General features: G+C 31.2%; 1 protein-coding gene and 1 pseudogene across 1 annotated transcript; both read left to right on the top strand.

Annotated features, from left to right (window-relative positions):
• Positions 1–8: 8 nt before the first annotated feature.
• Positions 9–2,631, top strand: LOC114729446 (F-box protein At5g07670-like; the record flags this gene model as incomplete). The annotated part of the gene is given in 3 exon segments (XM_028916443.1): positions 9–870; positions 873–1,002; positions 2,072–2,631. Coding segments are annotated over 3 exon segments (1,260 nt in total), but the record flags the coding sequence as incomplete, so codon positions are not given.
• A 7,040-nt stretch (positions 2,632–9,671) lies between these two features.
• Positions 9,672–13,269, top strand: LOC114729426 (NADPH-dependent aldo-keto reductase, chloroplastic-like; annotated as a pseudogene).
• Positions 13,270–15,217: the final 1,948 nt, after the last annotated feature.

Genomic DNA, 15,217 nt, shown 5'->3' with positions numbered 1-15,217 from the left:
ATTTCCCAATTGACTCGACCCTTCTCTTGTCCGACGAGCTTCTCCTCAGAATCTTCGCCAAGCTCCCAGATTCGCAAAGGAAGTCCATTTCTCTTGTCTGCAAACGGTGGTTGAATCTGCAGGGGCGGCTCGTGCGGACCCTCAGAGTGCTTGACTGGAACTTCGTTTTATCTGGTCGTTTGATTCATAGATTCCCCAATTTAAACCATGTAGATATGATTCCTGGGTCGTTCATTTCGCCGCGGAATTCGGGTATTTATCTGAGTCACCGACTTGTTTCGATGCATATTGATTCTGGATTTTACCCCAATTGGTGTTTCGGGGAGGAGAAAAATCTGCTCCCTGTTGATGTCATCGATAATGGTCTGAAAGCTCTTGCTAGTGGGTGTCCCAATTTGCGTAAGTTGCATGTTATTGGTGCTAGTGAAGCGGGTTTATTGAGTGTGGCTGAGGAGTGTTCGACGCTGCAAGAACTGGAATTGCAGAAATGCGATGACAGTGTTCTGCGAGGGATTGCAGCGTGTCAGAATCTGCAGATCTTGAAATTGGTTGCGAATGTTGACGGTTTCTACAGCTCAGTGGTCTCCGATATTGGATTGACTATTCTGGCTCAAGGTTGCAACAGACTGGTCAAGCTTGAGCTTAGTGGTTGTGAAGGGAGCTTTGATGGGATCAAAGCAATAGGAAAGTGCTGTCAAATGTTGGAAGAATTGACTTTATCAGATCACAGAATGGACGAAGGATGGTTGGCAGCGCTTTCATTTTGCGAGAACTTAAAGACCTTGAGGATCCAATCATGTAAATGGATCGATCTTAATCCTGGACCCGAGGAGCATATGGGTTCATGTTTTGCACTTGAACGGTTGCATTTGCAAAGTGCCAGTTACGGGACAAAAGTAGCATGGGAGCTATATTTGGGGTATGCAGGGCTGCAAGAGATATTATCATCCAAGATTGCTGGGGATTGGATGATAGTATATTCAGTTTTGCAAGCATCTGCAGGTAATGTCCTATTCTGCAGTTCTTGTTATTTCCCAATTACACGACATGACTGAAATTTTTTTGCCATTTTGTCTTTATGGTTCTGTATCGAAGTATTTTGAAGTCATTTTATATGCTCTTCAATTTTCGGGTTTTGTTATTTTATATGCTTATGCGAACTGTAAATTGCACAGCGTCAAAATTTTTGTTGCTTATGCATTACAGTAAATAGCGTTATGCTGACCGTCAATTCAAATTCTTCATTGAGAGGATGATATATATTGAATTCTGAACTAAAAAAACCCCAGGTTATATTTAAATTGGGACATGGGAAGAAACTAGGGAAAGTCAAATTTAAAGTGTGAAATGTTATTCTTAATCATTCAAGTTATCAAATATTTTCTTGTTATTCTCATCCATTTCCTGCTATATCGATATATATAAAGAAAAATTGCTGGGTTTAATTCTAAATGAGAGAAAATGTCACTCTTAAAAATTTCATTGCTGGCCATTTTCTTCAATTGAAATGTAGTTTTAGGAACCTCCATGGTCCCATTGCAATGATTTGATCTTTTTGCAAACTCTTTTCTTTCATAAATTCACCTTAAGCTTGAGTTAACTCGTTTCAGTCTCTTGGTACGACAAGTTTTCAGCAAAACTCTGCTCAGCTTTAATTATTGAAAAAATCTAGTCTAAGAACGTGAACTAGACAAAAATTACCTCAATAGGATCCTAACATCGGTAAATACTCCCAAGGTTAAGTTACTATCAGATTTTAGATATTTACCATAACATTTTAAGAATGCCATTACTAATTTTAAGAGTGTTTTAAAGAATTTGTAGTAATTGTCCTAAAACCTTACACCCTGCTTGATAAATACAGAGGAAATGCGATGATATCTATTATTTAATATCCAATATATCTCTTATGAGCAAGTGATGCTGAAATGGAGATGTCCTATATATATTAGACTTGATTACTATTGTTGCCGTGTGTTAATGGTTTCGCTGTTGCTAGTTGACCCTTGACAAGTTATAAGCAAACGCGGTGTTCTGAACAAAAAAAATGATAGCTACTTCTCTATTGCAGGCGGGTGAAGCTTTTAAGCTTAGAAGGATGTTCATTGCTAACAACAGAAGGTTTAGAGTCTGTAATTCAATCCTGGAATGATCTCCAGAGCCTTAGAGTAGTTTCCTGCAAGAACATAAAGGATAGTGAAATCTCACCCTCTCTAGCGACCATATTCACCGCACTTAAAGAATTAAGATGGAGTCCAGATACCAAGTCTCTTCTTCCATCAAGTCTAATGGAGGCAAGCATGGGAAAGAGAGGAGTTAAATTTTTCAGAAGAACTTGACGATTCCTGAAATTAGTTGATCTGTAATCATAATAAAAAGGATAATAAAGTAGGCCTCAGTCATAGAAACAGATCGTTGTTACTGACTCTTAGTGAGAGTTGTATCAATATATGTTCATTTAGATGGTTAACATAGATACAGACGATTGAAGTTTTTCTTCTGATTTCATCCGTTTGACTGAGGAGGAAATCCAGAGATGTAATTATGTAATAAAATGTAGAGAGCTCGCTCTAAGTAGAATAAACCCTTGTTCAATGTAATTTTTTCATTGCCCAACTATTTTGCCATTCGTATACTCTGTTTTTAGGATGAATACGTATTATTCAGCTAGATAGAGAGAGAATTGATCTAAGTCCCTTCTAACGTTGGAAGTTGGACAGAGAAACTTGTATGGCAGACAGGATAAGTTGTTTGGTTCAATTAATCGTTATGCTTATTTGGTTCAATTAATCGTTATGCTTATTTGGTTCAATTAATCGTTATGCTTAGCTAGCTTCATTTATTCTATACTTTTTCCTATTATATACCACAGAAGTTGCTCAGACTGTTCTGTTTTTATATAACATGATTGGATTCTCTTGCATTCGATATGGTCTGAAAAATGTTCCCATATTTTTATTAATATAACTTTCTCACCAAGTCCTTTAAATTTTCCCCAACCTGTTTAGTTTCTTGGAGGGATAGGATGTTAATATTCCTTTCTTTCATTACTCCCACCACATCCATGGATTTGCAAGACAAGGTCCCAATGTTCTGGTGACAAATACGATCTTGTTCTTATAAACTTACTTCTTTAGCCGTATTTGTGTAGAAGAGTACACTAGCTCTTTTTCATCCAGCACTACACTAAAGCAATGATACAACAGTTCATGCTTATTTGTCTTTGTACTTGGAGCTATACATTGTGTTACTTTTGGACAATAACCTAGCTTTACATTAGTTGTTGATGACGTGGTACAACCCTTATTTTTTATTTGAATTTGGGATCAGTTATAAAATAGAAGTGGAGTTAATACTATCTTCGATAATTAATATAAGAACTAGTTGACTAATTTGAATAGATTAAGAAAATTAGTTAAGTTAGTTATTTGTACTAACTCTGTTTCTTATTATAAGCTTCAAATAGCTAATTTATAGATAACGAACAATTAATTAAAATTAGTTAAAAACAATAAATATGTTAGAAATATGTTTTTGGCTTCCAAATACACTCTTATAATAATTGACAAAATGGATGAAAGAGAAATAATTAAGGGCAACATTGAAAAAAAAAAAACATTAAATGTCAAGACAAGTTTAAATTGAAGCTTAAAAAACAGATCACATCATTTCCCAAATTTGAAGCTTATAAATATATAAATAGGATTGGGGGAGTAGTAAATATGTGATGTTTTTTTTTAAATATCTTGACTAATCATTTATATTAGCTAAAATTATCATTTGTTAAAATATTTAACATGTACAATTATTACAAAAATTATCTTTAAAAAATGGATAAATATGAAAACAAAGTGAATTGGGATCTTATATTTAAGACTAAATTGAATGTCAAACTAATTTTTATATTAAGTACTAGGGGTAGCATATCACAGCAATTAAGGAAACATAATTGAATATGTCAAGATTTATTATTTTCAAAATCAGAGGTTGCATTTAGTAAAGTGGAAAACTTGGCATTTGGTTCTGAGAGGTGTTCTTAAATAAAACAGAAGAAACACACACACACATGTTGCAAATAAGAGAAGGTAACTTGGCTTGTCATAACTCTGACCAAAAAAAAAAAAAACCTAGCTTGTCATAACATGGCTGACATCCAATAATGAATAAAACGGACTGAGATAAAATGTTTTGAAAATTATTACCACAATGTTTTAAATAATTTGTCCAATCCTGGCCCCATAGAAGGCAGGGAGCGACCTGACAAAATCGTAGCCCTTTCTAGAGAAAGGCCTTCCCAACTTGGCTTTTATACAGCCAAGTTTTTAAGTGCAAGCACCTTAAATATAGTTGCCTTTAATAGAATGATATGTATGACAGCAATAATAATGATAATAATAAATAAATAAAAATAAAGAAAGAAATGCTCAATATTTCTTTGACCTTAAAATTCCACTTCCGCATGTTTCAATGGCTATACTCTTGTATAGTATAGTCACCATCAACTCAAGGGTTCATTGGTCTGAGCATGCAAGCAATTATCCACATTGGTGAAAGTCACGAATAAGTTGGCCCAAACAGAAAAAATCAAAGTCATTAATAGGGGCCCATGATATTAAAATATTTTTTTTGATCTAGTACTTAATATTTAATTTAATACATATAATTTTTATTTAAGTCCTTGTAGTTTTTTATTGGGTTCTTATAATTTTCTCTATTACAGTACAGGTATTGGTTCCTATATTCATAATTTTTTAATTTTGTCATATGAATTTAAATAAAATCAAAATCAACTAAATTATAAATTATATATAGAAGCAAGGAAAAAAGCATGGGCATAATTTTTTTGTTTTTATATTTATACTAAGTAAATTTTATTTTTTCTAAAAAATGTATTATGTATTTTATGACAATTTACATGCCGCTTAATTAGCATCTGTATCAGCATAATTAACCAATTATAAGTATAAGGACTAATGTCTATAATTGATAGAATTGTAAACAGCCAATAAAAAAGAGAAAAAAATACATGATCTTGGTTAAAAGTCAAGTGAAACCCTAAGGAGCAACGAATCAAATTTCTTATTTATATTAAATATAAGTATTTATGAATTATTTTATCTAGGTTTTAGTTATCTTTTCTCAGTGAGACAGGTTTGTTGCCTCAAAAACTCTATTTATACCCCTGATTCTGAATAAAATAACGGCGAATGAGAAAATAATCTAAGTCTTTAAATTGTCTTCTTAAAAACTAATTGGAAAAATTTCATATTATTATAATCATTAATATAAATATCAATATAAATGTAAATAGATATAAAATATGACATTTACAGTAACTCATTCTATTTTAAAATTGTAAACATCGTAATGTTCTATTCAATTATAAATCCACTAAAAAAACCTGGTTAAATAAAAAATATGTTCTAATTAAATTGTAAACACAGGTACAGGCACACCATAGGAAAAACAAAGCCAAAAAATCTATTTCACGTGGCATGAATCTGGAATGACTATGTTTTCTATTGGGACAGTTCCTTTTTTATTATTTATTTTCTCTGCTTTAATTTGTTATTGACCAAACTATTCGGACGGTTCACCGACTCAATTAAGAACACTTATAGCTAGTTTTCTTTAGAATTTAAAGCCTCCAAATTATTTCATAAGCATTCAAATATTATATTACTTAAAAAATTTTCATATAACAAAGTCAAACCCTTATTTAATCCCTCATTGTTCTTTTGAAGACAAAAATACATATTAGTTTTCTAACTTTGTATATGATTTCAGTTTAGCCAATTTTGAAAAATATGTTTTTAGCCTTTAACATTAATACCACTGATTTAAAATGATAATTCTCAAGGATCAACACCATTTCTAGTCATTGAAGACTGGCCTCGTTTTGATTTTGGTCCGTGAAATTTAAAACCAATGATTTTGGTTTCTAGAATTTGATCTCATTATGGCCTATTAAGGATTTTTTATTCCTAAAATAATGTTTTTGGTCCCTAAAATGAGGATTTGAAGACCAAACCTCTGGGTTTCAAATTCCAAGAACCAAAATGATGTTAAATTTCAGAAACTAAGATAATATTAATCCTAATTTTAATGCAACAATCATTATTATTTTGAAAATTAAACTTAAGATGTTAGCATTTCACAATATTTTGTCAATATCTAAAATTTCAATGTCAACATTTTTTAATTAATGGTGTCAGGATTAAAGTGCTAATGGAAAAACACTTTAATTAAGATATCAAAAATAAAATGTGTAATTTTGAATTCTTTAAATATTTTTCTTGTGTTTTTCTCGTTGGTCAACTTAAATGAAGCAACTTCATTCCCACATCTTTGGATCCTACGCATAATACAAATACTGTGATTAAGTGGCATCATTAAATTATTAATTAAAATAAATAAATATGAACAAATTTGTCTAGATCGGTGCCACTTGTCTCTAACTTCAAATAAACAGATCATATAATTGCTTACCATGAAGATTTGAGTTAGCAAATTAATGGCTGTCCACAAAGATTTGTCTTCATTTTAATTAGTTCAATGTTAAGCCTATATGATATGGTTTTCTAGTTGTTGTACTATTTTATTTTAAATTTTCGGTGTACATTAATTTAATCTATTCATCAATTAATAAGGCAATAAGAAAATCTCAGTTGTAATGTATTGCACAACCATACCATTATTGCAATATAATGATGGTTTTATAAATTAATGGTCAAGGCTCTGCGAACCAAAAAAAAAAAAAAACGCTTGTGAAGAAAAAATATTTTTAATAATTTTTACTTGATATATTATTCTTCAATATAATGCTCTCAAGAATGATCAAATTAGGGTTGATGATTATATAATTAAAATCATATCATAATAAGTTAAAATTTCTCTGAAATTTCCTTGCAATTACATATATCTTTCTTTCATTTTGTTAAAACCAATATGAACCTTTTTTGTAAATCTATTAGTTATTACACTTACAAAACATATTAAGAATTCCCTTTATTACTTTTAAAATGATATTATAACATATATTTATATCATTTAAAATTTTTCAGAAAATATCTTTGTAATTTATTCTTTATTTTCACCAAGAGAGATTAATTAACTGAATCATTTTCTCGTATCAATCTGGAAATGGATAAAAATGTTTTGATATTAAGGAAAGAGAGATTAAGAAAAGGGGTTTATGGGTTTGAGAGATTAAATTAAAAATTAAAAAAAATCCTTGATCTCACATGACAAGATTCTGGCAGTGTGCATTGTTGTAAACTTGTAATAATGAATATCTTTAATGGGAAGGGTCAACGCAGCTTGCGCTCTTTCTCAAACTTCATCAAATATGTTTTGGTCACATATACTCTCCTCCTCTTATTCGTAGGGTAGAGAAAGAATTTTTTTTTTTTTATATTTATGTAAAAGAGAGATTAATATTTTATATGAATGTAAAATGTCATCCTTCGTTTATTATTATAGTGATTGTTTTAAAATAAAATTCATACTCCTAATAGATTGACTTCAAAAATGATCTCTCTTAACCACCTCAGGCTAGCAAAGTGGCAAAGGTGGTTTAAGGTATGAATAGGTCAAGGGTTTAAAATTAGTGTATGAAGAAAAGAATTGTCTCCTTATATATGAAGAGAAATGTTGGTTTAATTAAACTTACCATTTGTGTCCTTAACTTGAATTAACATTTTTTAATTATGGATATGTATATAGCATCACAATATAGTTTTTTTTTTTGGGTTTATAAGTCTAAATATTAATAATTATAGTTTTTGTGTGTGTGTGTGTGACTGTGAAATCATGTGTTAATAATTAGATAAATTATATATATATATAAAACCTTGCTTGAAGTCGCAATATATCTTGAGTCTTGATATGCTTTAATGACTTTGTAACAACGTCAAAATAAAAAGATCTTACCAAATCAATTAAGGAGCTACAATACATTTTAAAAATTCCCATTCAATTAAAAAAGACAGACTTTATCACAACTCACAAGATCAAAATATTCCATGTGTTATTGACAATGTTAAATGTCAAAGCGTAATTTATTATTTGAGTCAACGAAGCCTTTTAAGAATGTTGATTATATTTGAAATTTACCAATGGCATCAATTTTCCCCATCGAAGTGGAGTCATGCAATTAGAAGCATTTAATAGAAAGATCGCACGTCATCATTATTATACTTTTTTTATTTTGGTTCTATATCCCTTTTGATTGCACCATGTATACATTCACTTTTATAAATATTGATAATCTATTCTCTCTATATATGATTGGAAGATTGTTAGTCTTCTCTTCTTTTTCTCAATTTCTCTTCAAATCATGATGTTAAAACCTAATTCGAGTTGGTTGGTTAGACCAGTAACCTGATGAATCAATCCTTTAGCCAATCTAGTAAAAGGTTTTAGATAGATCAACTAGATTATATTTTATATTTTTCCCATTTTTTGTTAAGCCTGAAATGGTATTGTTTCGAGTTAAAAAAATAGCAATCTATTAGATTTGTACCTGAATAACTCTATTTTGTTTGGATTATGTGTGGTTTATGCAAGAATATTTCATTTACTTGTGAATTAATATCTTTTTATTTAAACATTACTTTCTTTAGGGTTATATATGAAGAGTTTTGTATGCATTAATTATGTTATACCACCTCCATTCCTTAATATAAGAGCCCGTTTAACTTTTATTTTAGTTCTAAATATAAGATCATAATCTACTTTATCTCTCATATTTATCTTTTTTTTAATCAAAGTTTATGATAATAATTGTAGTTCTAGTTAACACACTTGATTAGCAAGATATTTTAGAAGAGAACACCTATTTATTATAAATAACTAACATGAATAATTTTTTTAATCTAATTAAATTAGTAACTAACTTTATATATTAAGGACCGGGGGTGGTATTATTTTAAAACTGATTCAACTATATGATTTTTGTGCCAACGATTCAACTATATGATTAGACCATTAACTTTTGAACCATCGGCTTAATGACTGGTTTGGGTTTCCATTACTTAGGTTTCAGAATCACTTTTCCGCAAAACGAGATAACCTCCTCTACATATTTATTTCGTAATCCGTAAAAGCACTTCTGAAACCATGGTTTGGTTTCTATCCAAACACCCCTTTAATTGCTTCAATTATACATATTAATGTTGGACGTGAAAGATCGGATTGATTTGGGTTCGCATTTTGCCACTCTAAGGATAATCTGAACCTTGCAATTGCCAGCTCACAGACCGACTTTGACATTAAAATTGCACACCTCCTAAACTTTTATTATTTTGTATGCATATATGCACACACAGAAATCCCATTATGAGAAGTAAATGCTGATTTGGGCCATATAATAAAAAGCCCCAAAGACAAGGAAGATCACTTACGCGCTTCGATTTGAATTCTTCCTTAATAATTTTTTATTCAGTTGACATTCCAGCATCACGTCTCTTAAATTTTTTTTTGTATCGTTGAATAGATTACTGATATATTCTGTGTTTGCAAGAACCTCAAAGTTCATAAACATAGTAGTTGAATAAAATATATGTTGACTTTCTAGCAAATGTCTATATATATAGTTGAAGATAGAGAGCCATATATGTGCAGTTCTATTGGTTTATACAAGAAAGATCATAGAGGGGGAGAGAGAGAGAATGACGAGTAATCAAATTCGTTTGAACTGTGGCATTACAATGCCTCTTATGGGATTTGGAACTTATTCATACCCATTTAGTAGGAAGACCACAGAGCTCGCCATACTCAATGCCCTAACGGTACTTTTATTTTAATTACTACCATGCAAATACCGCTTCATATTTTGTCATTATATTGCCCATTAATTACTTCCTAGCACTCTTATTCATTCATCATTTTTATGATAGTTTTACTGAGTATGGTTAGAACTCAGATCTTTTACTTTTTGAAGATGATCTTTTAGTTATCAGTAAGACCTTAAACTCTAGAATATACTGCATATTAGTGACCCCAGAGCTTATTAGTCTCCTTTTCTGAACATCCTTTGAAAAATCTCACACCCCATTTGGTAAACACAACAGGAAAATGATTCCTTAATTTCCTTGCATAAAGGGCATTTCACTTCAGCAAAATTTCTTTTATGGACATTTTGCCCCTTCCATTTTTTTTTTCCATTTTATAGGCTTTGTGGAAACAAGCTTTGGCGGAAAGAAATTTACATGAATGTTAATGGTTGAGTTTGATGCAGGTGGGGTTATAGGCATTTTGATATACTGCAAAGATATATGGCTCAGAGGAAGCAGTGGGATCCGCATTGAACAAAGCAACACAAGAAGGAATAATTGAAAGAGAGGACATTTTCTTGACATCAAAACTGTGGGGAAGTGACCATCATGATCCTGTTTCTGCATTGAAGCAAACCCTACGGTAAGTCCAATCCACACACACACACACACACACACACACACACACTGTTCTCAACTATTCGATTCTGCGTGCAAACACTGAACAAATCCTCGCTGGAAATGTACAAAGAAAGTGAAAGATATCATTCTTTTTTCTTCTTATTTTGAAGACTTGAATGCATAAAACTTTTGCAGCAACGTGGGGAGGGGATGGGAGTATTGGACATGTATTTAGTGCACTGGCCTGTGAAGTTGAAGCCATGGGTGGACTATCCGGGTGCCAAATGAAGAAGATTTTGAGAAATTGGATATTGAGAGCACTTGGATTGGCATGCAGAAAATGCCTTGAAATGGGGTTGTGTAGGTGCATGGTGTTAGCAATTTCTCCAGCACCAAGATTGAGTCTCTTTTGGATTCCTCTTCTACACCTCCAGCTGTTAATCAGGTACCTTTTAATATCAACATACAAACACATATTCATGGTATTAAAACCCAACCAATTTGCCAACAAGAGTTAGTCCAGTTAATAAAGAGTCGACTCATAACCTATAAGACCATGAGTTTAAATCTTGTTGAGGATGTGAAGATCTTGTTGATGAGCAATCTATAAGTACTTTTGTAAGCGCTTTCTGAACCTAAAGGCATGTTTTGACCTTAATGAGTTTTTGAGACCTAACTTACTTAAACTTTTTAGTTAAAAAAAAAACCCAACCTAAGTCTTGATCAAACTATTGAATCATTGAACTAGTCTCGTAACTAGTTTGGTCAAGAATTTTGAATGAGGCAAACGAGTTGAATTTCATAATTTTTTCCTCCCCTTATTAAACTTGAAATGCCATCATTGGAGTTATAAAAAAAGGGAGTTCATCTTATCTATGTTTTACTAACTATGTTGCATTATGCATGATTTATACATTAATATTTCATTTGCCTGCGGACTAATTCTTTTTTAATTAAATATTAATTTTTTTAACAGTTACAATAGATATATTTTTGTATAATTAAATTTTATTATTTTAATCAAGATTGGGTTGACTCTGATCCAACTATAACTGGCTTACTAATCTTTGAACCACTGTCCTAGCATCACTAGCTTGTTCTAGGGGTGGTAATACGAGCCCACCTGCGGGTTGCGGGTTGACCCGTGACGGGTTAGGATTAAGGGGTACGGGTTGAAAAGGCCCCGTGTAATGACGGGTTAATTTTTAGCTAACCCACCAACTATTATTTTCTTTGTTATTTTTTTAACTTTTACATTTTAAAAATATTTTTTCTCATACAATATATAGAAAATATAATAAAATTTTATCTTTCCTTCAAATACTTGATTGAAAATACCAAATAAATGATATAGGTATTTTTTTTATTTTTTAGATAGGATATAAAATATAATAATATGCATATAATAATTAATAAAATTTAAAAAACACCCAAAAAATGCAGGTTAGCAAACTCGCGGCGGGTTATGGGTTAGGCGGTGTGTGTTAAAAATTTTTGTTTGCTGACAGGTTGACTTTTAGCCAATCCTAACCCGTCATTTTTTATGGGTTGGTGAGTTAGACCCGCGTATTACTAGCTCTAATTTGTTCTTGATGCTGTGATGGATTTGATTTTCTCTGATAAATTTCTTTATAATTATGCATATAACCAGGTGGAGATGCATCCCATGTGGAAGCAAAGAAAGCTGAGGGAGACATGTGGAGCCCATGGAATCCACATAAGTGCATATTCACCACTTGGGGGACCTGGAAATGCGTGGGGATCAACGGCTGTTGTGGATCACCCAATTGTACAATCCATTGCTTCCAAACACAACTCAACACCGGCTCAGGTAATATGCTTTGACTATTAGATTTTTTAAAATATATAAATAATTTTTTCCGACTTTCCAAAAAGTGCACCTAATTCTGATGCAATTAATTATTATTGATCAATCTTTTTAGTTTTCTGTGCACATAGAGAGATATGTTGATAACATATCAAATTAATGGACACTTGCCCATATTTTAAAGTTTGTAAGGTTTATTGACAAATTCTAATGGCAATAACCATTAAGACATCATACTCCCTCCGATGCTTTTTAGTCTTTTTCATCTAACTAAAATTTCAGAAAGTTATGTATAACTTTGCAAAAATCTATTTTCTTAGTCTATGTATAACTTTGCACATAAGTTTGGGGCCTTAATTTTATAAAGTATATTTTATTCCTTTAGTCCTACTGCCGTTAATCAAAGATGGTGATATTGAAAACTTAAATACTGACAAAATATTTTTAAATACTGAAACATTAAGTTTAATTAATTTTTGAAAATAACAATAATTAGTACAAAAAAAATTATTATTTGAAACTAAAGACTCAAAAGATTAAGAATATCTTCATAAAATTAAAGGATCTTATATTAAAATGGGAGAATTGCAATAAGATCCTAATGAAGGAATATATTCATAAAAAAATCCCATAACAAATGAACAGAGTATAAAAATGACATGTTTCATCTGCTCACTTGTTTTCGGGGCTTTTTAGTAATTACTTTCCTTCTTTATGACCTCACAATAATTCTCCCTATTAATAAAAATCTTGTATAATATTAAAAGATCGAAGCTACTCTTGCCTTTTAACATAAATTTATTATTTGTTTTGTACAGGTTGCATTGAGATGGGGATTGTCAACGGGATCAAGTGTGATAGTGAAGAGTTTCAATGAAGAAAGGATGAAAGAGAATATGGCGTCATTTGATCTGAATCTGGACGACGAAGATGTTTGAGATTGAGAAAATGGAAGAAAAGAAGATCATGAGAGGAGAGTTCCTTGTTAATCAAACCACAAGTCCTTTCAGGACCATCCAACAACTATGGGACCATGAAATTTAATTTAATTTGACGATATCTATCTATATTGTTAATTATGATCACTTCATGATGCAAAAGCATGCATTGGAAGATTTGTTGTTATGATTTTCTATTAATACAAATATATAATCTGTCAATATTAGCATCTATATATATAAATACACATACTCAAATATTTCAATATATCACTATTAAATATAAAGTGTGGAAAATCTAAAAAAAAAATTTGAATTTCAAAATTCTAAATTAGTTTTGTTTACTATATTTTAATAACAGTTGACAATATTTAAAAAACAGATGACAATATATTTTTATAGTCATTCTTAATTTGAGATTTTAAAATTTTGAAGTTTTTTTTTTGAGATTTTTCCTATAAAGTTTAAGCAAGCTTAATGTAACTTATTTTTCGGTTTCTAGAAATACACATGGTCCACTTTTTTATTTTTTATTTTTTATAAAAGACAATTTTATTAATGATCCATTATAAATAGGCCTCTTTTACAAGAATAGTCCATAAACACCCGAAAAAGGCCCAACGAAAACAACACAAAAACCTAAAACCAAACAATAAAAACAGAACAATGATGCAAACAGCAAGTAAATGCAGGAAAAAGTAAAAACAGAGAGCTGGAAACAAAAGGCCGTAGAACCACCAACGGGGGTTGGTCCGAGTGGTAAGCGGCTCGGTTTCGCTTAATTGAGGTCTCGAGTTTGATTCCTCGTGGATGCAGAAAACCCCCGTTGGGAGATTCACCCACCACACACCCAAGTACGTGATGCGGGTCGGATCCGGACGTAGTCAGGGCAAAGCTCTAGCGAATCGGGTGGGGAATCAAAAAAAAAAAAGGTCGTAGAACCACAGCGCGCTGCAAGAAATTGGGATAACTTGTGTAATTAGCACTACATCCGTGCTTAGTATAATAGTTAGATAATACTCCTTCGGTTCTTAATATAAAACCCAATATTAAGTTGGTTTTGGTCTTAAATATAAGATCCATTTCTCATATTTATCAATTTTTTCTAAATTACCCCTATGAATACTCCTTCAACCATAATCAAGTAGAAGAGAAGGAGTATTAAGAAAGATGACTATGGTGTTTTAGGAAAATGTGTCACTTTTTTTTATAATTAACTAACTCATCTAACTTCCTAATTTAATCAAATTAGTTAAATAGGTCTTATATTAAGGACCAGAGAGAGTAGTTTGTAAGAATTTAACATATGCATCAAAATAAAAACCCTATAACATGTGTAATTGCCATGAGGATTGGGAAAAAATAAATAAATATGAAAAATAAACTGTGTTGGGATTTTATATTTAGAATTAAATTAAAATTTAATTAGCTCTTATATTTAGAACTTGAAGAAATACTACAATTAGTTGCAAATTAAACCAATGAAGGCCCTAAAATTCCCAAAGGAAGAACTTGTTACTGAAAATGAATCTTCGGGGGAAGCAAACTAGTATATTAAAACCAATAACCGTAACTCTATTTTTGGTATGAGAAAATTGGAGTGAAAGAAAAAGAAAATTTTAATGAGCTTGATTTAAAAAAATTAGAGAAGTTAAATTATAAAATTTTAATAAACAGAAAAAATGAAATAAAAGAGTAACTTAAAAGCTTTTAACCCTAACTTTTTAATTTTTTTTAAATGAAACTTGCTAAAATTTCTCTCCTCTCCCTTCGTCTTTTATTTCCTTTATACGAAATGGACCCTAAGTGTTAGATCGCAATGCGTTGCAACATAACAGCTTCTCTTCAAAACATGGATTCTACTTAGTGTCTATTTGGGAGAGGGACTGGGAAGGAAAAAGTCATATGATTGAGAGTTCAAAAGTAGCTTAATATGTGAGGTATTTGTTTGGATGAGTGTTGGATTTTAAAGCAGAGGTTAATCTCAATCTAAAAAAATCATAAGCTATTTTGAGTTGCTTGTAAGAAAAATTGCTTTTTAAAAGTGGAGAGAG

The sequence above is a fragment of the Neltuma alba genome, unplaced genomic scaffold (genome assembly GCF_004799145.2).
Source record: "Neltuma alba isolate B1F8T4 unplaced genomic scaffold, ASM479914v2 tig00012634_pilon, whole genome shotgun sequence".
Classification (NCBI taxonomy): Eukaryota; Viridiplantae; Streptophyta; class Magnoliopsida; order Fabales; family Fabaceae; genus Neltuma; species Neltuma alba.
Note: the sequence above shows the minus strand (reverse complement) of the source record. Positions and strands in the feature narration are given on the sequence as shown.